General features: G+C 42.3%; 1 protein-coding gene across 1 annotated transcript in view; it reads left to right on the top strand.

Annotated features, from left to right (window-relative positions):
* Positions 1-26,699, top strand: part of JARID2 (jumonji and AT-rich interaction domain containing 2) — a 280,348-nt gene that overhangs the window by 111,311 nt on the left and 142,338 nt on the right. Inside the window, exon 2 of the mRNA XM_060244252.1 lies at positions 23,275-23,410. Within this exon, the coding sequence (XP_060100235.1) occupies positions 23,275-23,410 (136 nt within the window). The remainder of the gene's footprint in view (positions 1-23,274; positions 23,411-26,699) is intronic.

The raw sequence follows: 26,699 nt of genomic DNA, 5'->3' as shown, positions 1-26,699 counted from the left end.
GCCATTTATTGAACAGTTTTATATACAGTTCAGATCTGTGTGCTGTGTGTTTGTTTAAAAAAAAGTATAATTCATTCCATAAGTGGAAAGAAATACATTAAAGTATCCTTCCCCGAGGGGTTTTAATAGCTGTTGATGTAATTATTTCGCTGTTTTGCCTCTACGTTACATGCATCTTTTGTCACAGGGCAGATTGCTTTTAGTTTGTACCAGATTCCTGAAAGGTCCTTTTGCTTTATTCTAAGTCAGGGGTGGCCAAACTGTGGCTCTTTCACTCATATTGTGTGGCTCTCGAAGCCCCAACTGCCCTGTTGCCTGGTTTGGAGAAGGCATTTGTCTCTTTAAATCAATTCTCCAAGCTGAGCCAACCAGTAGCCTGGAGAATGCATTTAATGTTAAAGTTGCTTTCTTTCTACCTTTCCCTCTGCTCTCTTTCCCTCCATTTCCCTCCCTTCCTCCCTCATGGCTCTCAATCATCTGACATTCGCAGCTCTCAAACATCTGAAGTTTATTTTATGTGGATCTTACATTAAGCAAGTTTGGCCATTCCTGTTCTAAGTGATCCAATGTTTCTCTAACCTTACACATTGTTATTTTCATGGATTTTTCATTGGTATTGGATTTTACAAGCTTACCCTAACTAGCTATATTTTGATACTATAGTAAAGAAGGTTTTATATTCCTGTGTCAGACTTTTTCCTTAATAATAATAAAAAAAGATTACAGCCACTGGACTCGAACTTTGTTGTTATATCTTAGAAATGTGTAGCGTTGTTAAGCCATACGTCATTGGGAATGGCTAAAGAAAATGGTTTTAAGGACTGAAATTCTGTGGCCCAAGCAACAGCAGAGGGCAAATGTAAAAAAACTCCAAAGCAAATTTTCTCAAAAGCCTTTTATTTTAATATCTCTGTTGGTGGAAATAAATTCTTCAAGCCTTTAAATCCTTTGAGATGCTAAAGAAATCGCAGCTGCATAAAGATGAGAAGCAGCTGTTGATGGAAGGAAAAACAGACATGAAAGTCTAAAGTAGCTAATCAGATTGCTTTCCAAATTTGAATTTCAGCTTTCAGGAAATTGCCCTCTAGTACATTCTCTCCCCCATTCTCCCCCTTTCGGGTGACTGTGTAGCAATATAAATATTATACAAATCAACATCAGCTACGTCTCTAGAGAGAGCGGTATGAAAGTACAGTTCTCACAAAGCAGAGTGTAACAGTTAAGAAACCTGAAGAACATTAGAGTCCAGCTTGCACCTTTAAGTCCAACAAAGTTTTGGTTTGTAAAGAAGTGAAGCCCCTAGGATCGTGGAACCTCCTTTGAGAAGGTCTCTGTCACACAGGTTCCTGTTTGGCAATTCAGTGCCTTAGCCAACAAGCTAAAACTGAATGGAGCTTCAGCTAAGACGCTGCTAAAACCAAGTGGGACTTTAGCTAAAACATCTCTGTGATGAGAAAAGATCCAAGTGGGTAGCCCTGTCGGTGAGAAGCAGCACCAGCAGAAAGTGTGAAGTGTGCGTGCACACAGAAGCTTATAACATGATATAATTTTATTGGTTTTAAATGTCTCGCTGGACTTTGTTGTGATGATAAAAAGAAAAGATTACAGCCAAAGTTAAAACCATTCCTGAGCAAAGGGCAGTATGTAGGTGTGCTTAAAACAGTAGATAGTCTCTGCGAGGAGGATATTTAGCAGTATAGATTATTGCGTAGCCTTCTGTGTGTTGCTGAAGGCACAGAAGACTAGTTAGAGCAGGGGTCCCCAACCCCTGGCCACTGGTCCGTGGCCTGTTAGCAACCGGACCTCAGAGTGAGGCAGAGACCTTCACCTACTCCTTATTTAAAGCAGCCTGGGGCAGCAAAAATCCCAGCACCCCCACATCCACCGGTCTGTGGAAAAATTGTCTTCCACAAAACCAGTTCCTAGTGCCAAAAAGGTTGGGGGGCACTGATTTAGAGGACTCTCAGCAGATGGGGCATATTTCTCCCTCCTCCTTTTCTCCAGCCATCTTGATTTTGCATTTACAGTTTCACAGATTTTTAGGTTGTTTTGATTTAAATATTGGGCCTGACATTGTTTGGGGCCAATTTCAAGCAAGCCGGAAGATGACAATTTACATTGGTTTAGTTTGTGTGTAAGTCTTGAAATAAGAACCTCTGCGATGAGAAAAGGTTCAGGCGGGTAGCCATTGGTCTAAAGCAGCAGAGCAAAGTTGGAAGTGCGTGTGACCACAAAAGCTTATACCTTGAATAAAACTTCGTTGGTCTTAAACATCTCACTGGACTCAAACTTTGTTATGATGATAAAAAGAAAGGATAATAAATAAGGAAGTTCTCAAGTACGCTTTAAAACTCTTTTCTGCTAAGCATAGTTTGCGTTTCCGTCTTGTTCCTTGTAAGAACAGTGCAACTGGAAAGTCAAGAGATTTTAAAGCAGCCCTGTTTTTGGACAGTGACCAGTTTACTGATAAGAAAAGAGTTCTTTTCTATTTCTAGCAAAGCAAGCAAATCTGCAATTTGGCAGTGTGTGCTATGAAGATGTAGTTTTGCCAAAAATTCATGTATTGCTTTTGGCTTCTCCTCCTGACAGAGGAATTGTTCTGGAGAAGAATTGAATGAGAGGAAAGTTACCATGAAGAGAGGGTTATTTTTTTTCTCCTCTTCTCTAAATATTTGTATAAAATACACAGAGGAGGAAATTAAAGCAGTTTTTTTAAAGTGTCAACTTCTTTTCCAGTCTTTAATCTCTTCTTTCCCTCTTCCAACATGAGCCCCAACAGCCTTTTGTTTATCTGCCAACTGATTCAAATTTTATAAAATGTACTAAAAAGGGATGCAATTAGTGAAGCAGATAATAGGAAATATAACTCAAATACATATTAGCACCAACATTTTAATGAATAGTCAGGTTAATTTTTAAGAGTAAACTGTTAGCCACGGGAAGATCCAAGATGGTGACTTTTCCCCAAGATGGCAGCTATGTTAATTGAAGTGTGATGTAACGGAACATTCCAACTTGTAAATCACTGATCACAACCAATGGGAAAGTTCATTTCCAGATGGAAACTAATTTATATAGCCCCCTGCCCAACCCCAACCCCCCAACAAAAAAAACACCTGTGTGGGCAAATTTGTAGTTGTTCAGTTGCACAGTCGAGTCTGACTCTTCGTGACCAAGTTATGCCAGGCCCTCCTGTCTTCCATCATCCTCCAAAGTCTGCTCAAATTCATGTTAGTTACATTAGTAACACCGTCCAGACATCTCATCTTTTGCCATCCCCTTCTTCTTTTGCCTTCTGTCTTTCCTAGCATCAGGATCTTCTGCAGTGAGTGCTCCCTTCTCATTTGGTGGCCAAAGTATTTGAGCTTCAGCTTCAGTATCTGACCTTCCAAGGAACAGTCAGAGTTGATTTCCCTTAGGACTGACTGATTGGATCTTCTTGAGGTCCAAGGGACTCGCAAGGTTCTTCTCCAGCACCACAGCTCAAAAGCATCTATTCTTCTGCGCTCGGCCTTCCTTATGGTCCAGCTCTCAACAGTCATACATTACTACTGGGAATACCATACCTTTGACTATATGGCAGGCAAATTGTCATATGATAATCACAAAACTGCCCCATTGCGACCTCTAGTAATAGCAGTGCATGAACCTCTTCCAGGTACAGCTTTGGAATTCCTGGAATTACATCTCATCTTGGAACTACAGAGATCAGTTATCCTGGAGAAAATGATGCTGTGCCCCACTGAGGTCCGTGTCTCCCCCAGGCTCCATCCCCAGATCTCTAGGAGATGCCTAACTTGGATCTGACAAACTCCTGTATCCTCTGCTGATGGCGGGGGAGGGGGGAACCTGCCCACTCTAACCTCTCCTTGCCATATTTTGCAAGCTTTCTAGTACAAGTGGAAGCCCACTTGATTTAATTTTGCTTTGTACATTCCCATGCAGTAGGATTTGGCTGACATGTTGACTGGACCAATGGTTTTTCAACGAGATGCATTGTAAACCTCAGGCACTCTGGAACATGGTACCCTGAGTTGGTGGAACATCACTGTATGATTTCTGCTTATGAGAATACACCTGGTGGCGGCAGTTGCGCTGCTCCTGTCATATCTCATGACCACAAATCAAAAGAGCCAGTTTGGTGTAGGGGTTAAGTGCGTGGACTCTTATCTGGGAGAACCGGGTTTGATTCCCCACTCCTCCACTTGCACCTGCTGGACTGGCCTTGGGTCAGCCAGAGCTATCTTATCTGGGAGAACCGGGTTTGATTCCCCACTCCTCATCTTGCAGCTGCTGGAATGACTTTGGGTCAGCCAGAGCTCTCTTATCTGGGAGAACGGGGTTTGATTCCCCACTCCTCCACTTGCAGCTGCTGGAATGGCTTTGAGTCAGCCATAACTCTTGCAGAGTTGTCCTTGAAAGGGCAGCTTCTGTGAGAGCTCTCTCAGCTCCACCTACCTCACAGGGTGTCTGTTGTGGAGGTGGGGAAGTAAAGGAAATTGTGACCACTCTGAGACTCTTGACAGAGTGAAGGGTGGGATATAAATCCAATATCTTCTTCTTCTGAAGATGCTGAGAACTTCATTTTCAGTTATTGTGAACATACCTGATGCCTCATCCATGCATGTTCTGTGAAAGGCATGCAGACTTGTCCTTGCTTATGGATCGAAGAGACAAGTAGAAGACACGGACATCATGAAAGGAGTAAGCAGTTCGCAGGACCTGTTGCAGAAGTGACACTATAGAATTTTGTGCCTTCTATCAAGGGTCTGTAAGACAGATATGGCAATCACTGGAATGTCTGTGTGATTTCCCTTGTAACCCAAAGTTGCTGCATGTCAGGCATGTACAAATCTCTGGATATCGAGTTCTTCATGCATACAGGAAACCTCATTATATGCATTCAGCTGGATAGCCATGTTGGTCTGAAGCAGCAGAACAAAGTTTGGGTCCAGTGAGAGGGAAAGATTAAGTCCAGTGGCACTTTTAAGACCAACGAAGTTTTATTCAGGGTATAACCTTTCATATGCAGGCACACTGTACCTGAAGAAGAAGCTTGTACACAAAAGTTTATACCTTGAATAAAACTTTGTTGGTCTTAAAGGTGCCACTGGACTTAAAATTTCCCCCTCATTATATATAGATTCTGACTGTGTTGCTAAGGCATTTACTCCCTTTGTTACAACAAGAGTTGTAGTGGAGTTGATTGCACCCATCTGGTCTACCTGGAACTGGAAAACCACCTATTGTTGGAATAACATTTCTCTAGTCTTTCTCCTGACCCGCCACCCCCTGCCCTCTTGGATTTAAGGTTGGCTTTCAAGCTGGACGGTTGATGCACGTTGAATACAATGTCACACTTGTTATGTTTGGTACAACCAGGCCTCAGATTCAGTGGGAGCTCACAGGAACGCAGCTCCTGAACCTTTCTGAGAGTTCCACCTCCTCCTTGTCCATTGAATAGTATGTGCAGCTGCATAACAATCCCTGGATGAGCTCCACCACCTGTTTTTCTACAAAACAATCCCTGGGTACAACAGCCCTCTACCTTGGGAGCGGTACCATCTTCCAATGATGTTGTTATATATTTACTGGTATAAATCAATCTATGATTCTGAGCCACTTATTGGTGGCTTATTTTATGACACAGTCACTGCAGCTTCCTGTAGCAGTAGCATCTCACCAAGAGGAGGGAAGGCCTGCTGACAGGCCTTATTGCTGGAAAAATTCTTCAGGCCCTTGTGAACAAGGTACATCGTCCTTATTTTCTGCTGAGCAGGCTGATGTTTGAAAGAGGACATGTCGTTCTTGATAGGGTGATATAAAGCGCTTCCATCTTCCATTGTCTGAAGTCAGCATGAAGGACTTGAGCTTTTCTCTGCCTCTGTCCTTGTAAAGTGTTGCATCAGCGTGTCATGATTAGCGGCATTCATGATGTCCAGTGTTGAAGATCTGACTATTCTTCTGTAGAAGTCTGGTCTTTGTTTAGTATTATGTTGGTGTGCTTTCATGCCTTATTGAAGGAATGCCAATTTGCTTTGTTCTTGGCAATTGATGGGCTTCATTAAACCTCTGGCTCCTAAAATAGTCTTCTCTTTGTTCACTAATTAAGCAGAACTACTCAGATTCCTACTGAACTCTACTTCAGTGTGGGGCTTACTCCCAGGAAACAATTTTTTAGGATTGGAAATGGCTTACTTCAGGGCAACCATCTACTATTGCCAGCTCCCCCCCCCCCCCCATCACATTTAATAACTCTTGTTGGCCGGCTCATGAGCTTTATCAGTCAATTATGCCAAATATTCTCTCAAAAACCTTTCTTCCATGAAGTTTTTGCCACATCTGGATGCAATTTTTCCAGAGCCATTGTGTCCCTGGAATTAATGGAAAGCTAACACACAGTTTAAATTGTTTGTATGAAAGAGGGAGAAAAATTCAGTGTGATAAAGTACGAACATACTATATAATCATGAAAACCAGGTGATCATCAAGATTAGTGGTCAGGGGATTTATGCATACAGAATAAACTTATAATGTAATAAAATTTAGACTTTTTTGCTGGGACTGAAGAGTTAGGTTTGGCATTAAAGGGTTAAGAAATAGATTTGGATTTCTGAGTGAGAGTTACTTTCGAGAACTGTGCTAATGACTGTCTCTGTCAGTTGTAATACTTGTATCAGAATGCGAAGAATTCTCATGATTTTTGTATTTACTTGCCCTGTTAAATCATATGTAGTGGTATCATATAAATAAGATGTCCTTTCTATTCACCAATTTATTTTCTGAGGACCCAGAAACATCTTTTAATTGCATCTAAAGCCCCTAGATTACATGGTGTTTTGTGGAGTAGGTTTATGGGAGAGGTGTATGGATATTACCTATGATGTTCATGAAGTAGTCAAACAACTGCCAAAAGTTTAGAATTATGTGATGCCTTCTGGCTTAAGAAACATGCTTAAAAGCTGTTCCTGTATTGGAATTGCCAAATACAGCATATTCTTGGACTTGTGGGGGCCATTAGTATGGCTGTGTAGCTTCCCAAATCTCAGGAAATGTTTTCAGAACTCTAATTGGTACTCAAATAAGCCGCTTTATGAATGCTGTTCAGATTTACATATTTCCAAAGTAAAAAAAAATCAAATCAGTATGCTTCAAAAATGTCCATCTTTAAAATGCTTCTGGAGCTGAAAAGATGAAGAGTTCTGTTTTTCTGTAAACGTGATTTAAAACAATTCCAGTAACTCTCTTATTTGTTGTGCACTCATTCTAATGATAGTTTTAGCCATAAACTGCATAATATGTGTTGCAAGGAGAAGTTGTCTCAGGAGGACAACTGAAATCAGCTGAAGTCAGCAGAAATCCTCCTTTACTAAACAAATATGCAACTAATTTGTTATGGGGTATTATTATTATTAATTTGCATGTTACATAATTAATTTGCATGTTACATAATTTTTTGATCATCCAGAGGAACAGGTATAATGGAGGGAAGCAAAATGGTACCGCAGCATAGGGCTGGCTGATGGAAGGAACGCCCGATAGATCATCACACAATATATTCATAAAACTATAAACCCAACTTAAAACAAACAAACTACCTAACGGCAGAGAATCAGTCTTAAGTATCACCAGATTTCTGGATGAATAATGAAATTTTCCCTTGGAAACTTAACGGCAACAACTAGTATTGCCGCCATTAGTATTGCATAAATAGGCATTGGGAAAGAGTTTGAAAGTGCCACCCCAAATAAGTGTCCATGATAACCTAACTTGAGGAGACAGGAATTCCTGTAACAAGGCTTCTATAAAGGTATTAGTGAATAGATTGTTCATAGGGAAACATCATCAAGCATGTGATGCCTAATCCCAGGTTTGGGATTTTTTAGGCTAGAAAACTAGCATTTTAAATGGTGCCTGGAAAAGAGGAACAGAAGCCAAATATAGTGACAAGTCTTCTTGTGTAATTGAGTAATGAAAGAAATGATAGGCTCTTGTGTTCAGGAGCAAATCTATGCTTCTAGAAACTTGAGATACGTACAGAATGTGAGTGCCGTTCATACTGAATAAAAATCTATTCCTTGCCCTTAAGAATCTTCAGGATATTCAGTCAGTAATTTCTCCTCAAGGATTTCCTGCTGTATAATCCCTCCCCACCCCCCATTAAAAAAAAGAAGACGACATTTGTCCATAATAAAATGTACATACATTATTTACGACCCAAAAATCAAGCAACATTATAATGGCAGATTAAAATAGCATATTAACAACAGAGTCTGTGTCGAGTACACACTTCATATAGGCATGAATGTTAAGAAAATTAAAATTTAAATACCTGCCTATACTTTGCAGGTAGCCAGCTCGAGGTTTATTCAGCCTTCCATCCTTCCGAGGTCAGTAAAATGAGTACTCAGCTTGCTGGGGGGAAAGTGTAGATGACTGGGGAAGGCAATGGCAAACCACCCCGTAAAAAATCTGCCGTGAAAGCGACGTCACCCCAGAGTTGGAAACGACTGGTGCTTGCACAGGGGACCTTTCCTTTCCTTTTCATATACTTACTAGCTGTTGAGAATCTAGGTTATCAGCTTCCTTCTGGATAAAACCTTAGCACAAGATCTGGCCACTTCAATGGAGGTCTCATTTGAAGGATTTGGGAGGAGGAGGGATGTGTAAAATATATCCAATCTTCCTGGAAACTTAGAATAGGGGTCAGGCTTATGGAGCACATGTCCTTGTAGAATTGACAATGTAGAACACAAGCTTGATTGTTTTGACTGTGCCAGATTGGCAGGGGCAAAGGCGCTGGAAGTATGGAATACATAGAAGTGCTGAGGGCAAAAGATTAAGCCAGCCCAGAGGGAGGGTCTGCAGTATTTGGGGAATTCTGTGGTATAAAGGTAGTTTGCTGCCACAAAGTTTTGGGCGCAATTCCCCATCTTTGCCACGGCCAGGGGTGAAATTCTAGCAGGAGCTCCTTTGCATATTAAGCCGTGCCCCCTGATGTAGCCAATCCTCCAAGAGCTTACAAGGCTTTTTTTGTAAGCCCTCGGAGGATTGGCTACATCAGGGGTGTGTGGCCTAATATGCAAAGGAGCTTCTGCTAGAATTCTACCCCTGGCCGGGGCAAAGGCACTAGGGGTATGGTCTCCTTCTGAAGCGGGACACCTGGTCTTTGTTTTGATTTCATGCAGCAGTTTGTCTGCTTCTGTGCTCCTTTCAATGTAGTCTCAATGCATGCAGATATGGTTTGCTGTATGAACCATGTTGCTGCTCTCTAAAGTGAGTTGTGTGTCCTGATTCTGATCTGGCAGCCATTTTAAGTTGCAAGACAAACCTAAACTTAAATAAGGGAGAATGAATTTTCAGCTCTAGTTTAGCCATGGGATTAGGGGATGACTTTAGATGAGTCTCTCATGCATAGTTTTCATTCCCAAGCTAATAAAATGACAATAAGAGCAATTACTCTGAATATTGTGAAATCGAACAAGATATAAAAAGGATAAAGAATGGTGCAAGAATGCTTTATTAATTACTGTGATGAAAGAAATCCTGTCACTGTGCCTCATGGTAGGGCCAGCCTTCCTAGCGTAGATGACTGGGGAAGGCAACGGCAAACCACCCCGTAAAAAGTCTGCCAAAAAAAGTCATGATGTGACGTCATCCCATGGGACGATAACGACTCTGTGCTTGCACAGGGAACTACCTTTACCTTTTGAAAAAGTAGCTTCTGGGATGCTGAGGAACTGTGAACATGTGAACATATGAAGCTGCCTTATACTCAGACCTCAGATTCAGCGGGAGCTCACAGGAGCACAGCTCCTGAACCTTTCTGAGAGTTCCACCTTCTCCTTCCCACCTTGTCCATTGAATAGTAGGTGCAGCTGCATAACAATTCCTGGTTGAGCTCCACCACCTGATTAGTAGGTGCAGCTGCATAACAATTCCTGGTTGAGCTCCACCACCTATTTTTTTACAAAACGACCTCTGCTTATACTGAATCATACCCCTCAGTCCATCAAAGTCAGTATTGTCTACTCAGACTGGCAGTGGCTCTCCAGGGTCTCAAGCTGAGGTTTTTCACACCTACTTGCCTGGACCCTTTTAAGTTGGAAATGCCGGGGATTGAACCTGGGACCTTCTGCTTACCAACCAGATGCTCTACCGCTGAGCCACCGTCCCTTCCTCAAATGATTAGTCTGTGCTTATTTGGTATCTTTGGAGGATTGATGTCTGTCTTTACTATCAGCATATGCCCATAACTTCTGTATACTGTATTTTTTCCTCACAAGTTATGCACATGCACAGATAAAAGAGGAAAGGTAAGGAAAGGTACCCTGTGCAAGCACCAGTCGTTTCCGACTCTGGGGTGACATTGCTTTCACACCGTTTTCACGGCAGACTTTTTACGGGGTGGTTTGCCATTGCCTTCCCAAGTCATCTACACTTTCCCCCCAGCAAACTGGGTACTCATTTTACTGACCTCGGAAAGATGGAAGGCTTAGTCAGCCTGGAGCCAGCTATCTGAAAACCCAGCTTCCACCGGGGATCGAACTCAGGTCGTGAGCAGAGCTTAGGACTGCAGTACTGCAGCTTTAACACTCTGCGCCACGGGGCTCTTAGATAAAAGAGACAGGAGTGTAAATGTTCAACCTAATGTCCTTAACAATCAGATATTTTTTTAAAAATAGAATCCAGGACACTAACCTGTTATGTTATTTCTTGTTCCAGCTTCCGATCTGGAATGAAAGGCAAATTTTGACAGTTCTACTGAACACGCCAGCATTAGTCAACCTCTAACTTTGAATGAAAAATTTTAAAAGTTTATTAATACGTGGGAGAGCTTATGAACATTGAACACAATATCATATCTTCAGGGAGGGGGGGGGGAACCTGCCATGAACACAATGTTCAGTGAATTCCCATGCATCGTCTTACATTTGCTGTCTCCTCACGTACACACTAGACAACTGATGGCACATTTCCAGCCGGCAGTCCTCTTGAAAGGTAGCATACACCTTCGGCTCCATTCTTTTCTTTTCAAGCATGATTGTGCAAGTCTAACTAAATTCATCAGTAAATACTCTTTTGCTATGCAGAGCAAAGCCAGCAAGAGGAATTCTGTGGGTAATGTGTGTTGTTGCGCATCCTCTTTTTGAATAATTGTTGGCTGAGGCAGGAAAAGATATTCAGTGCTGAAGTGATCAGCGTCTTACTATTAATTATTGGCTCCCTGGGAGTGTATTTTCTCTGCTATCGTGTTTGTGCCCCAATAGATTATCCTTGAGTTCTTTGACAGCTAATCAGGGCCACTTCCCACATCACTTTTTCCTGATAAGTGGCGTTTTGTCTGGATGCAACTGAAAAAAAATGTATGACTTTGTATCTCGTGACTTATTAGGGGTTCACAAATGTTGGTTGGCCCTGGTAACCAGCCATTATTTATGGTTGCCGCAGCTTGTTGCCAGAAACACGCAAGAATTCTGCACATTCATTCAAGAAGTTTGAATTGCTTAACGTGCGCCATTTTCACCTGTAGTAAAATCATGTGTTTGGGGGTACGAATTTGAATGTTGGTGGTGATCCCCACTTCACTGTAGGAAGTGCAGAGGCATAAATGTTTGTTGCATGTACTGAAATTCCACATCAAAATCCGCCTATGTTGGGGAAAGCCTGTTTGCCAGATGAGTTTTAGAGCCCATGAACAGTGTCTTGACAATTTATTCCCATAATCTGTCGTTGTCATCATCATCATCAGGCCTCAGATTCAGCTGAAGCTCACAGGAGTGCAGCTCCTGAACCTTTCTGAGGGTTCCCCTTCCTCCTCCTCCTCACCTACCTTGTCCATTGAATAGTAGGTGCAGCTGCATAACAATCCCTGGATTAGGAGAGTGGGCAGCCGGGCAACCACCAGGAGCTTTGCCATGCCCCCAGCAGCGCTCATTAACCTGGAGAAGCTGCACTACTCTTTCTCCACTTCTTATGTGATTCTGGTCTTTTGACTGTGTGTGGGGGCGGGGCAGGAGAGCCCCAGGTGAGTGAGGCCTGCTTGGGCTGGATGGATCTCTAGCCAGCCCAAGCAGGTCTTGCTCTCCCGGGGCTCTTCTTTCTTGCACTGGGTTGCTTTTGGCTGGGGGCGGTGGCGGTGGCATACCCTAATGAGTTATGCTAATGAGCTGTACCACCTATTTTTCTACAAAACTACCCCTGATCATCATCTACCTTTATTGGCATATCAATAGCCATTGGCATATGAAAGCTGTTAGCCGCCCTGAGCCTGCCTAGGCGGGGAGGGCGGGATATAAATAAAATTTAATAATAATAATAGTAACAAAACAGACAATAATCCAAGCAATAAATACAGAATCGCATTAAATATAAGATTTCATATAGGAACAACACTATGGGGAATATGTGTTTCTTTATAAAGGAACAAGCTGTTACCCTATCATAGCCTTTTTGTATGCTATAAATGTGATGTGAAAGACCTTGATTGAATAAGCATTTTGTTCCTTCTGTAAGAGAAAATATTTTGTAGGAGGCTTTTTTCAGTGCGCCTCCAAATTTTCCCATTCTTTTATCAGGAAAACTGAGAAAAGGTGCTTTAAATTAAAAAAAAAAAAAAGTCTGCTTTTTTTCTGCCCAAACTGTCACATCTTTATGCTGCATTCATGATCTCTTAAGCCTGATTAAGTGATTGAGTAGTATTACCTCTGCACCAAGCCTGATTATGTAGGGAAAGCCTGAAAGCAGGAACAGTCACCGACAGGACAGCAAAACATGAAATTTAACATACAGAAAGATAACATGGAAATGTCATCTTCAACATATGGCATGGGGAATGCCGCAATTGGAAAATGTGGCTATTTTGAATTCACAGTGTATGAGGGAAACTAGAGTGGAAATATAAATATTTAACTAAGGTCTTAGCCATGGGCTCTAAGTCCACAGGATTATCTTGAGCAGGGTTCCTCCCAGTGCCAGCAAATCAGAAGTAAATCTCAGATGTTGTAACACGGGTATCACTCATTTGTTATGAGGGCCTAATCTGACATGAGACCTTGTCAGTCCAGGCCATGTGTGTCATAAAATGTAATGCCAGGTAGTGGGGATATAAACTTTATAAAGGACACAGGCAAACACAGTTAAAGATTTTTGTATCTCTCCTGTGTGATCAAGGGAACTGGGCAAAGGAAGCTCTGGCTCTTTCCCTCCCTCACCAGGAGATGATGAGGGGGTGGAACCTCAGCCAATAGAAGGAAAAGAGGCTTGGCTCAGTAGCTCTGCTGTGTGATTGAGAGAGCCTGGCAAAGCAAGCTATGTCTCCCCCCCTTCCTCCTCAAGGGAGGAGCCTCAGCCAGTGGAGAAAATTGAGGCTTTGCTTAGCTCATGTGTGATTGAGCAAGCCTGGCAAAGCAAGCTGTGACAGAATGAAGCAAGAGAGAGGGAGAAGAAAGCAGACTTGCTCACAGGCCTGATAGGAACCCTTTAGAAGCCTGATTTGGCCCCCGGGCCACACGTTTGAAACCCCTGTATGTAACATCCTTACTGTATCCCAGGGGTGGCCAATGGTAGCTCTCCAAATGTTTTTTGCCTACAACTCTCATCAGCCCCAGCAATTGGCCATGCTGGCTGAGGCTGATGGTAGTTGTAGGCAAAAAAATATCTGGAGAGCTACCGTTGGCCACCCCTGCTGTATCCTATAGGAAAGTGACCCATGACTCTGGGAGATGTCTTGATGAGAACCCAAATAGTGATGAAGGAACCTTAGTGAAATTGTTACATACTTTCAAAGGAGAAAGGCACGGACATGAAGCAAAACTCTTGCAGTCCTAGTGAAAGTGATATTTTAAACAAAGTGAAGATGACAAGTTAGGAACCAGCAGAAAATGGTTGGTTTTTTGAAAGTATTTAAAGTTAGCTGTCAAATCAAGGGGATTCTGCTAAAGAAAAAAGGTGAATCTTCAAATAGGACTTTGCTTATAAGCAGCGCTTGCCCTCTAGCCCAGCGGTCCCCAACCTTTTTGGTACCAGAGACCGGTTTTGTGGAAGACAATTTTTTCACAAACCGGGGTGGGGGGTGGGATGGTTTCAGGATGATACAACAGTGCACTTTATTTCTATTAGTTTGGTGTGGTGGTGAAGTGTGCGGACTCTTATCTGGGAGAACCAGTTTTGATTCCCCACTCCTCCACATGCAGCTGCTGGAATGGCCTTGGGTTAGCCATAGCTCTCACAGAGTTGTCCTTGAACGGGCAGCTTCTGTGAGAGCTCTCTCAGCCCCACCCACCTCACAGGGTTTCTGTTGTGGGGGAGGAAGGTAAAGGAGATTGTGAACTGCTCTGAGACTCTGAAATTTGGAGTGGAGAGCAGGATATAAATCCAATGTCATTATTATTACTATTACTACTATTAAATATATAATGAAATAATTATACAACTCACGGCCCAGTTGCGAACAGGCCACGGACTGCTGCTGGTCCATGGCTCGGGGATTGGGGACCCCTGCTCTAGCCAGGTCTCCTGCTTTGTCAATACAAGGAAAACTACATTTTTTTCCTACTCTCTGCCTTACAAGGCATGCCCATGTTGTTTTTTGTAGGAAGGATAGCCGCTTAATTGCTTACATTCAACCCGCCTGTCTGGCCTGTCTGTCTATCACCGTCACCTTAAGCAGAAATTAAAATAAAAATTAAAACAGAAAAGGTCTTACTTAATGTTATTTCCCTGGTATTTAATTATTGCTCTTATAAATTTTGCCACAGAAAGGGTGGCAAGATGGTTTGTGTCAGACAGTAGCCATGTCACCTGGGCTCTTGTATTAAGCGATTAATTGCTTACATTTATATTTTCAAGGTAAGAGTGGCCCTTATTTTGCTTCTCTATCCTAGTAGTCTTTGTTCAGTTTGAAACCTGAGTTGCATTGAACTCTGCTTAATCCAATTAAATGCGCAGTGTAACTGGCCTGTATCCATACACACATTCTGAAGACTTAATGGCACTTCCATTTTCTTAAAATCGTCCGGCTTTTTAGCCCCCCCCCCCCCCGACTCTTCCTTACCTACTGTAGACTTCATTTTGTTGCTTTTGATGTACTGAGGATGCACTGAAAGAATAACATTTCAGGGAATTCAATGCTGCAGTGGAATCAGGAAATCTGTAGAAGTCATTCCATAGTCAATTAGGACTTTCACATAATTCCCTGAGCATTTATTCTCTCTTCTTCCCTTTGTGTTTGCACTGAGGAAGTGTCCTAGATAACTCAGGCACTTGCTGTGGTGTGAGATTTTGGTTGCATCTCTTAGGTGCCTTGCGAATTCCAAGTTAATATACCAAGTTGGGGTCAAAGGTTTGTGATCAACAGGGCGATTTTTTTTTTGGTAGAAAAAGCCCAGCAGGAACTCATTTGCAAATTAGGCCACACTTCCTGACACCAAGCCAGCCAGAATTGTGTTCCTGCTTAAAAAAGAAAACCTTGGTGATTAATAATTCGAACAAATACTATACAGTGCCAAATGACTTGTTGCACCATGTTCACCATGACCATATAAAAATGATACACAAGCCTCATACATCATGATGTAAAAGTAAATGAGCAGTGGTGCTCTCTTCACTATGAATAAATGATACTGAAATGCAGGGCTTTTTTTGTAGCAGGAACTCCTTTGCATATTAGGCCACACACCCTTGATGTGGCCAATCCTCCAAGAGCTTACAGTAGGCCCTGTACTAAGAGCTCTGTAAGCTCTTTGAGGATTGGCTACATCAGGGGTGTGTGGCCTAATATGCAAAGGAGTTCCTGTTACAAAAGAAGCCGTGCTGAGACGTATCTGTAGAAGAGCTTAAACAGAAGGGGTTTAGAATCACGGCATTTTCCATTCCTGAAGAGTAGTTCGTAGTAACAAGGGGATAGGAAAACTTTACCTACTGTGGCAAGTTTATTTTGACAAGGCAGTGTAATTCTTTCCAGATGTGCAAGGAAAGGAAATGATGGTGGAACTTGGGTCTTCTTCATAATGATGATGATGATGATAAATCTTCAGATCGACAGCCTCTGTGTTTCACCATAAACATGGATGTCACACAGCACATGTGGCTGCGATGACTACTGTTTCAGATGTCTGACATGCTTACATTCAAAGAGCTGAGTTGGCAGCTGTCCAGTAGATTTTTTTTATAAAGGCTCGTTGGTGCCTAGATATCCAAGCTGTCAGAATTGTACTTTGCAGTAATTGTTTTGGTGTATAGGAACAAAGTTGGTGTATGTAACTAGGCCTGCTTGATTTTTCCTTAGGAGAGTGGATCAGCCAGTGGATTTAGCCCTCAGTTTGAGTCTCTGCTTTATCACAATATTGTTATTTAACTTTTGGGAAAGTGGACTGTGTGGTATGGGAATATTGAAGCTTTTTGGAGATGTGAGCAAATTGAGATAAAAGCTTTGAAAATGTTTCTGTGCTCCAGTATTTTTTTTTTCCTCTGCAGAACTACTTTTTGCTTCTAGCTCCTCAAGAGGATTGCGTTTCTCAGAGTAATGTGTGTTCAAGTAGTATGCTGAATGCATGAGCAGTGTAAATTGCTTTGGATTCTCATTGGGGAAAAATATATGCAGTGCTGCCTTTCCGGAGCTCAGCCCAATCCAAAATATAGGATTTCGGTGTATGGCAAGGAATCCAGTTCCTCCATGTTGCTAATTCAAAATGTGGAAGGTTGGAAGTATTTTATTTTCCCTGTAGAGCCTCTAGTTTGATGTCTTGGAAGGTTCTATTGAAACTGCATTCTTAAAAGTACCCATTTATTCAGCATGTCCTACGTTGAGCTTTTTGGAGAACTAAATTAGTTCCTAGTTTCTTTTGCTTCAGACCAACATGGTTACCCAGCTGAATCTAAATTGGTGTGTCTCATATATTTTTAAAACATTGTTGGTTGGTGGTTCTGCCATCTTAAGACCTGGCAAGAAAAATTGGGTCAGAAGGTTGTTGTTATTGTTTTATTGAAATTTTATACTGCCTTTCCTGCAGACTGGGCTCAGAGTGATTTACAGCATTTTATATTGTAAAAACATTAAGACCATCTAAGCATATAGATAAAATACAGAAGTCATAAAAACAAACAAATCCTATAGATACAGAAGCCAAGCTGTTCTGGTGATGACGCACCTACCCTCCCTTTGGCTGAGCTGCGTGTCACTCAGTCCCTGCAGCCCTGGACAAACTAGAATTGGGCCACTGGGAAAGCTGCCTTCGCATCCTATCAGCCTGTCCTGCTGTGTTCTCCGTTTTCCCTCAGTGGCTGTTGCTAGTATTCTAAGCTTGGTTCTGTCAGTAAAAGGGGGTGGGGGGAAAACCCTTTTCAGGCCGATTTGCCTTTGTGAGGAAAACCTCATACATACTATACAGTACATGTACTATAAACCTGATAGTCTTGGTTTCTTCTCTAGGGCTCTTCAATATATTGGATTCTGGCTCTTAATTGCCAAAAGCTGAGAACCTAAATTCTACTGAGATAATTTGAAAAGACAATTGAAAAGACAATTGAGGCCTGGGGCCTTCTGGTGAGGTTTACGTGACACAGCCATTTGTTGCCATGTGGTGAAGATTCAACCATTTTTAAAAGTGCAAATTAAATTGCAATTGTCCCCCTTTTCATGGCATCTTTGTGAAGTTTAGGAACAAAAATGTATTAACTCCACCAAGAATAATCTTAGCTTATTTTGTTTGTTTATTTATTTCCCTCTTTTCTCCCATACGAAAGTGGGGCCCAAGGTTCTATGTAGTCATAGGTTACATAGCTCTGTAGTAAGATAAACTAAACATATTCTGCAGATACTCGTGCAGTCTTTGGGCTGACACAGAACTCAGCTCACTCACGATGATTAGTGGTAGCTTAATTCAAATGTCCACAGTTACAGTTCACAAGGGCTTTTTTGGCAGAAAAAGCCCAGCAGGAACTCATTTGCATATTAGGCCACACCTCCTGACATCACCATTGTTTCACATAGGGCTTTTTTGCAGAAAAAGCCCAGCAGGAACTAATTTGCATATTAGATCACACCCCTTGCCACTAAGCCAGCTGGAACTGCGTTCCTGTGTGTTCCTGCTCAAAAAAAACCCCTGGCAACCAGTGTAGTCACAGGTCTCAAAAACAATGACCTAGTGAGAAAGATGCCTCCATTTCTGCTGATGCAGTGTCCTGGTTCCGATCGACACTACTCAAAATGGGCCACAGACGAACAGCCAAACCCCGAGAGCCCTTAACAACTAATATATTTCAGCATCTAGGGAAAGGACCCAGAAAACAAGACGCTGCATCTGCTTTTAGTTCACCTTTGGAAATGCAACACGTTCAAAACCAAAAGCAGCAATATGCCAAAAACGCTTTTGGTCTCCTTTTCAGTGTCCTTTGGACTGTTGATTGTGATATTCCAGAAGACGGATTGCACTTTCGTAGGTCACTAACTGCTGCTCAGCATGAGCCAGGGATAATTCAAAAATTGATCTTATCAGCAGATTTTACCCTGCCAGCAAAACAGTACAAATGGTTGCCGTTTTCTCTGTTCACATCCTAATTAATTAGATGCTGGACTGGTTTAATTAGAATGTAGGGGTTTTGTTTTAAAATACAATTGAACATGCGCAGCATTTTGGATAAGCAAGTGTTCTTCCTCATGTACTAGGAAGAGAAATCAGCCTCCAGTGATTTGTAATCATGGCTGTATATTTCTGTGAAGGTGCAGTTTTAATAAAGGTTGCTTGTTCTGTTCTTTTTATCCTCCTTTGCCTTTCCTCTGAGATATGTCTGTATTTGGATTATATACCTTTGAATAGGGACAGACATAATCTAATTAGTCTTTTGGTGGAGCATTTATTACATTTTAGATACTGCACAATTTTTATGAAAACAAATTATTTTTTTCAGGCGTGTGGAAAACTGTTTTCCTAGCCTTTTTTTTCACATCTAGAGTGGTAGTGTTGTTCTGCAGCAGAAATCAAATCTGAGTCATGTAGATGTTTGTTGCTTTCCATTCTTTTAATTTTGTGCATGGCATAAATAAAGACTCTTGGGGCAGAGTTGCGTCTTTGTTAACCATTCTGTTTAATTAGCACGTTCATGCTCCTGCACCCTTAACTTGGTTGGTGACTCTAAGGTGGCTGTGAGTTCATTGATTTCATCTGCTGATCCCTCCTATTGGCATGAATTCCATGTTTGCTCTGTAGGATTATGCTGGTGTCATCTTTAGCAACTTCTAATGCTAACCAGCAACGTTCCCTCAAAGCTGCAGAGTCTTGTGAGCAAATATTCTACTTTGTGAATTACTGGCATTAAAGTTGTGAGCTACTGGCATTAAAATCATGAGCTACTGCATAAATTAGTGTGCTCTGGGGCCATCCTTCCTGGGAAGGGACGGTGGCTCAGGGGAGGGACGGTGGCTCAGTGGTAGAGCATCTGCTTGGGAAGCAGAATGTCCCAGGTTCAGTCCCTGGCATCTCCAAAAAAGGGTCTAGGCAAATAGGTGTGAAAAACCTCAGCTTGAGACCCTGGAGAGCCGCTGCCAGTCTGAGAAGACAATACTGACTTTGATGGACCGAGGGTCTGATTCAGTATAAGGCAGCTTCATATGTTCAGCTAAGACAAAAATGTGTGAGCTGGAGGCTAAAAATCTGTGAGCTAGCTCATGCTAACTCAGCTTTGAGGGAACACTGCTAACCAGAGTTATCTATGGTTTAGAAACCAGTTTCAAATCCTAGTTAATAGCACCTCTGTTTAGCGTAAACCATGATTAATGTTGAGACTGACTGATACACTGGTATGTATCCAACCACCTGTGGACTTGGTAGTGTGGAGGTCCCTCGCTTCCCCTCCCTGCTGTAGCCCCCCCTGGCCCTAACACTTTTGTTCCTGGGGAGCAGCATAGAGGGTGAAGTGGGGATCTACAGTGGGAATTGTTGGAGATTGCCACCCGTCTTCCCACAAGTGGGAGTGCTCTTCCATCGGAGGAACTGCATTGTTGATGCAAGCCATTAACCACAGTTAAGGCTTACGGTATAAGACTGGGAGGGAACTGCTCGGAAGAAGGGAATGAACTCTGAGCCTCTTCCTGAATCCTTGACCACAGTTACGGGACTGGGAACTTTGCAATGTGGGCTGGTTCTTAGTTTAACCCCGAGCATTAAAAGAACAATATTTAAGGTCATATTGTGGAAATGTCTCTTAGCAGACAGCATTCATGACTGTCTCGGTGTGTGGACTGAACTGCCTTCTGTGTAGTGTTCTTTGAAGTTTCCACATTGGTTGTAGGATAGTGTGTCCTTTGCGTAAGTGTTCTGTGTGGAAAAGAGCTTATTATCAGTGTTCATATGGGCATGAGCCGGCAGTGACTGCAAGATTGCCATTATATTCTGAACCCAACGTAAAACCTTTGACACTTTAATGGGTGAAATTCTAGCAGGAGCTCCTTTGCATATTAGACCATACACCCCTGATGTAGCCAATCCGCCAAGAGCTTACAAGGCTCTTTGTTGTAAGCCCTTGGAGGATTGGCTACATCGGGGTGTGTGGCCTAATATGCAAAGGAGCTCCTGCTAGAATTCTACCCCCGAACATTGCACTTTGTAATATGGGAGACACAGTAGTACAGGGGTGCCTGTCAATATCTATTGTCATCCACCAAGTGTTTTTTGGAAGTGGGAGGGGCCAGGTGGGGGTTTTGCCCAGCAAGGTTTCTGATGGGCATTGGAAATTTGATTAATGTGCATTGTTTGACGGGATGTAAGCTGTGGCCACCATTTTCTGTTTGGCTTCACCTCCTGTGCCAGGCATTTTGTTGCTCCGCCCACCATGTGATGCCAGAATTCTAAAGGTACTTGGAGGCTCCAGAAGGTTGGAGACCCCTGCTGTGGTTACTGCCCCTTCCTTTACTGAGGAGTCAAAAATCACATAGAAGGAGCCTGTTCTACAACTCCTTCTTTCCTTTCATCCTCATTCTCACTTCCTTAATGATTGAATCTCTTGTGGGAAGGAGGTGAGGTGTATCTTTTTCATGGCATGAGGTTGGTGGAATGATCGGGAAAGAAATAGCAGTGCTGTAGGCTTCTGTACCAGTGAGGTAAAACACATAGTAGATCTTTAGTAACTGTTTCAAAACGATGCATAACTATTAAACCCAGGGGTTTTTTTGTAGCAGGAACTCCTTTGCATATTAGGCCACACACCCCTGATGTGGCCAATCCTCCAAGAGCTTACAGTAGGCCCTGTAAGCTCTTGGAGGATTGGCTACATCAGGGGTGTGTGGTCTAATATGCAAAGGAGTCCCTGCTACAAAAAAAAGCCCTGAAAACGTATGTATTGTTGGGAATTGGGGGGGGGGGGGAGCTCGTTCAGCCACTGATCATCATTATTTCCTCCTGTTTATCATATCAATTGTATTGGCTGGGCTGACTTTGGTAGGGAACGATCAAAGGTAGGGAACAATCAGTTTGGGCAGAACGTGCTTGCGTGAGAAAGGCTGTTGCAGCTGCTGTCATTCTGGCGCAGACTTTCATATCCTTCATGCTCAAAGCGATTCTTCTGTTGTTCCACTGCAGTAGTGTGTCCCCAGTGCACAATGATCATCTTCTGCCAAATTGCTAATTTGCTTAGCTGTCGCCACTATTGTACTGCCTGTTTTCCTGTTACCTAAGCAAGTAATCTATCATAGAATTGAAATCGCATGTTGGTTCTTAGCATTCAGTGGCTTGCATTTCAGCTTGAAGCACCCTGGATGTGTCTGGGGTGCCCCCAAATAAGTTTATTTACTTTTAAAGGTACTAATCTTACTGATCGTATTTGTCATGTGTTACATAAACACGTTTGCCCTCTGGAAGGGATCCCTGACCCCAGTGTTTTGGTTTTTCACTGATGTGTGGCAGTGAGTTGGGTTATGCTTTTGGAAATGAAGGTCATCCATAAAAAATTCTAATGTTCTCACTTGGCAGTGGTGCAGCCCTTGAGAAACTCTAGGGCAAATTTTCAAAAAAGTCAGCAAAACAGAGAAAACTGGAACATAAGAAAGAAGATAAAATAAGTCGATATTTTTTGCTGTCTCTTGACAGTGAGAGTGCTGTCTCTCTTTGGCGGAGAACCATTTTACTTATGCCATTTCATCTGCATATGTGGGGGACGTGTATGGGCTTGCATAGTGGTTTGCAGGGGAGAATTTGTAGAAAAAGACCAGCAGGAACTCATTTGCATATTAGGCCAACCACCCCACCCCCCTTGTGCCAAACCAGCTGGAACTGTGTTCCTGTGCGTTTCTGCTCAAAGAAGCCGTGGTGTTAGGTGTACATGTTTGTTTTGCCACATGTAAAGAGCCAGTTTGGTGTAGTGGTCAAGTGCATGCACTTTTATCTGGGAGAATGGGGTTTGATTCCCCACTCCTCCACTTGCAGCTGCTGGAATGACCTGGGGTCAGCCATAGCTCTCGCAGAGTTGTCCTTGAAAAGGTAGCTTCTGGGAGAGCTCTCTCAGCCCCACCCACCTCACAGAGTGTCTGTTGTGGGGGCGGGGAGGTAAAGGAGATTGTAAGACACTCTGAGACTCTGAGATTCAGAGTGAAGGATGGGATCCAAACCCAGTATCATCATCATCATCATCATCATGTAGGAGTGGGAGGCCAACCACTAAGTTATGTTTGGGAGAGTAAGAGTATCAAATAGATGTGCGCATGATAGCCCAGGAAAGACTTACAGAATAAATGGGTTTCGGGATGAGATGCAGATAACTTGAAGACTGTTTCAGTCATAAGGGAGAATAACAGTGAGAATGAGAAATTTTAGAAAGAACTGCTAAATTAGTTTGAAGTGACAAGAGAGGCAGAATCCTGTAATAGAAGGTCATGGCCTTGGAAAACAAGACAGACAGCCACAGGGAATCAAGAGATTTATGAGTGACTAGATGTTTCCCTCAAAAAGTGTAATCTTAAGCATTTCTGTGTAGAAATTTACTTATCTATTATTAAATCCACTGGTTTCCTTCTACCACTTGGTCCAATGATTCTGTTCTGTTAATGCTTCTAACGCTGAATAGTTTCCTCCAATAGAGAATATCTGTCTCCATCAAAGAAAGACGTAATGGAAAGGTATTATTAGATACCAATTACTTTTCTTTTCTAGTATTTTATCCTCCCAGCTAGTGAGAGAGTTGTTTGCTTGAGATTTCCTTGCCAGTTGGAGAAAAGTTATTTTTTTTAAGCATTAAAATACTTAAGTAAATGCCTCCTTTTTTTTCGTTTTCTTTTTCTAATAGGATGATAGTGATGGGATTCCATGGTCGGAGGAGAGGGTGGTACGAAAAGTCCTTTACTTATCTCTGAAGGAATTCAAGAATTCGCAGAAGAGGCCGCATGGCGATGGCATTAATGGGAGCCTCAAGAGTGTGAATGGTAAGTCCCTTTGCAACAGATTGGCTTTGCTTCAAATCAGAGGGCTCTGTTGGGGGAGTCAGACCCAGCGTGGTGTACTGTAACCTGGAGAACCGGGTTTGATTCCCCACTCCTCCACATGCGACCAACTGGGTCAGTCACAGTTTCTGTCAGATCTCTCTCAGCCCCACCTGCCTCACAGGATGTCTGTTGTGAGGACAGGAGGGGAAGGGATTGTAAGCCACTTTGAGACTCCTTCAGGTAGTGAAGGTTGGGGTATAAAGCCGACTCTTCTTTTTCCTTGATATCCTTTGTTGTCTCCTCTGTTTCCTTGTTGTGTGTAGCCTGACACAATAGAGTAGTCTGAGTGGTCTGTGGTGCTCCCCCCCCCCAAAAAAAATTCTAAATATATGTTCTGTATATTTGGCACTTTTGACCACCCCCCTTTGAATAAACAGAATCTTTTTCTTACTGAGCCCGGTCAGGAATATATTTAGTTTAATGAAGACAAAATGTAGCACATTCCAAGCTCTGTGGAGACTCAGTGTAGTCTGAGTAAAAAGGGACTGTTTCCTTTGTATCCTTTTTGGGGAAAGGTTTAGTTGTACCACAGAACACAAAAAAGGGGAATGCTACTTCACATGTGTATTTTAGGTGAAAGATCTAAGAGGAATTTCAATGGTGAAATTCCCTTAATTGTATGAGGGTGGATATACAAACTACTTGCACCCTATCTGGCTAACATTATCACTCCAGTTAGTTTTTACTTCTTAAATGGCTGTCTGTATTCACCCTTATGTTGCATATTGTGTATGCAGTCTTAACCATTTTGTCCTTCTGAAATGGTCTGAACATCACATGAGATACTTGTGGTCAGCTTAAGTGTCAAGAACATTTTTGCTACAGCAGAAAAATGGGATGTGTTCCTGTACCGGTACTGATTCTGAACCATCTCTTCTGGCTCTTTTCTGATAACCATAGTGGTTACTTTGGATGTGTCTAGAGCACTTTTCTTCATAAATGTGCATTTGCTAACACCTCAACATAACAGTGTGCATGCACTCGAAAACTTATACCCAGAATTAAACTTTGTTGATCTTAAATGTCCTACTGTACTCAGATTTTGTTCTGGTGCTTCAGACCAGCACAGCAACCCACCTGAATACTGCCTACATGTTTGCATAGATTATTTCTTTAAGTATGTGGCATTAGTTTTTTGATAAGGACCATCCAGTTTCACTGCTTGCTTTCACTGAGACGCACTGTGCTTGTTCAAACAGAAACAAATGCGTGGGTCGTGCAACTACAGAATAGCTACAGCAGTGTGTCACGCAGTCAATTTGCTGCATCTGATCTGATAAGGAAACTCCCTCTGACTTTTCAGTCTGGTAGAAACCAAATTGGAAAATTCATGTGTTTGAGCAGCTGGAGAACTACACAAAACAGTTTTAGTTGGCGTTTTTTTGAGTTTTAGCTTTGTTTTCTGTAGCGTCTGCTATTGCTATTTGGCATCTGAAATCACTCCACTGTCCAAGATGCAAGGACAGATGGACTCACATTCTAGCTGTATCTGAAGAAGCGGACAGTGACTCATGAAAACTCATACCCTGCCACAGATTTTGTTAGACTTTAAAGTGCTACTGGACTCCTACTCTTTTCTGCAGCTACAGGCTAACTTGGCTACCTGTCTTCATTTGTCTTCCGACAAAGAGTTTCTTGCTTCATTGTGAAGGTGGTTTTTTTTTTTACTACAATAGGAGAAAAAAAGGCCTTGAAGGTATGATGCATAGGAGTTGTATGTATACTTTGTGAAAGTGAAAGTCTGGTTTCTCCCGCAGTGGATGTAAGGGACAAGTGTCTAAATCCAATTTTCATTCTGCAGATACCTTGTCCACGACCGAATACATCAAGTATAGGACTCTTCTCACCCCACCCCACCAATTTCTGTAGCAGTCAAACTAAAAATTCTGTATGCACTAAATTTCACAAATAGGGGGGAAAAATGAAGATGTACTTATTACGTATAACTTCGTTTATTTTTATGTTTTATTCTGAAGGAAGTAGAATCAGTCTATTTCCATTTCTTCTATCATGGAATCTCAGAGGGTTCTGTGAGGACTCTGAATTAAAGGAGGAGGAATCAGTCTTTTTATAGGGCCCCGTGGTACAGAGTTGTAAAGCTGCAGTACCGCAGTTGAAGCTCTCTGCTCACAATCTGAGTTCGAATTCGATGGAAGCTGGGTTCAGATAGCCAGCTGAAGGTTGACTCAGCCTTCCATCCCTCCGAGGTCGGTAAAATGAGTACCCAGCTCGCTGGGGGGAAAGTGTAGATGACTGGGGAAGGCAATGGCAAACCACCCTGTAAAGAAGTCTGCCGTGAAAACATCATGATGTGACATCACCCCAGAGCTGGAAACAACTGGTGCTTGCACAGGGAACTACCTTTTCTTTTTTTAATCCGTCTTTTTATCTGAGTTTCCAGTATTGTAGTTTTAAGCAGTCTCCAACTTCACAAAAGGATTTGACCCTCCTTCCTTTTCCTTTTAGTTTCTTCTTCACAAATCTCCACATTTGAGAGAAGTTACCTCTTCTAAAATTAAGTGTTGTAGGGTTGGGCTTTTGAGGCACCTCCCTATTTACATAAATGCTAAATTTAATAGCAGTATGGTAACTGTTCCCAAATGATGATATCACATTTACATTTCTCACCAGGTCTTGAGTCTTGCTTACTTTGGACCAAGTCCAGAATCATCTCCCCTGGTAGGTTTTGTGACCATTTGCTCCATGGCACAGTTCATTGAAAGAATCTAGACACCCAATCTCTTTCTCCTGACTTGAACGCATATTGACCTAATTGATGTTTGGGTACTTAAAATCACCTATTATGATATATTATTTAATATAGCTGCTTTTCTTAATTATTTTGCTGTTTTTAAATCGTCCCCTAACCCTTGATCTGGTGGGTAATAACAAACTCGCAGAGTTAAGATTCCTTTTGGTTTGGAGAGCCAGTTTGGTGTAGTGTGAACTCTTATCTGGGAGAACCGGGTTTGATTCCCCTCTCTTCCACTTGCAGCTGCTGGAATGATCTTGGGTCAGCCGTAGCTTTTGTAAGAGTTGTCCTTGAAAGGGCAGCTGCTGTGAGACCCCTCTCAGCCCCACCTACCTCACATGGTGTCTGTTGGAGGGGGGGAGGTAAAGGAGATTGTGACCGCTCTGAGACTCTGAGATTAATAGTATAAAGTGGAATATAAATCCAATATCTTCCATCTTCTTTTGGGTACACTATTTCCGCTCACAGGGAATCTAT

This window comes from Heteronotia binoei, chromosome 7, assembly GCF_032191835.1.
Source record: "Heteronotia binoei isolate CCM8104 ecotype False Entrance Well chromosome 7, APGP_CSIRO_Hbin_v1, whole genome shotgun sequence".
In the NCBI taxonomy this organism is placed as follows: Eukaryota; Metazoa; Chordata; class Lepidosauria; order Squamata; family Gekkonidae; genus Heteronotia; species Heteronotia binoei.
The sequence above is the reverse complement of the archived record's forward strand: the minus strand, read 5'-3'. Positions and strand labels throughout refer to the sequence as shown.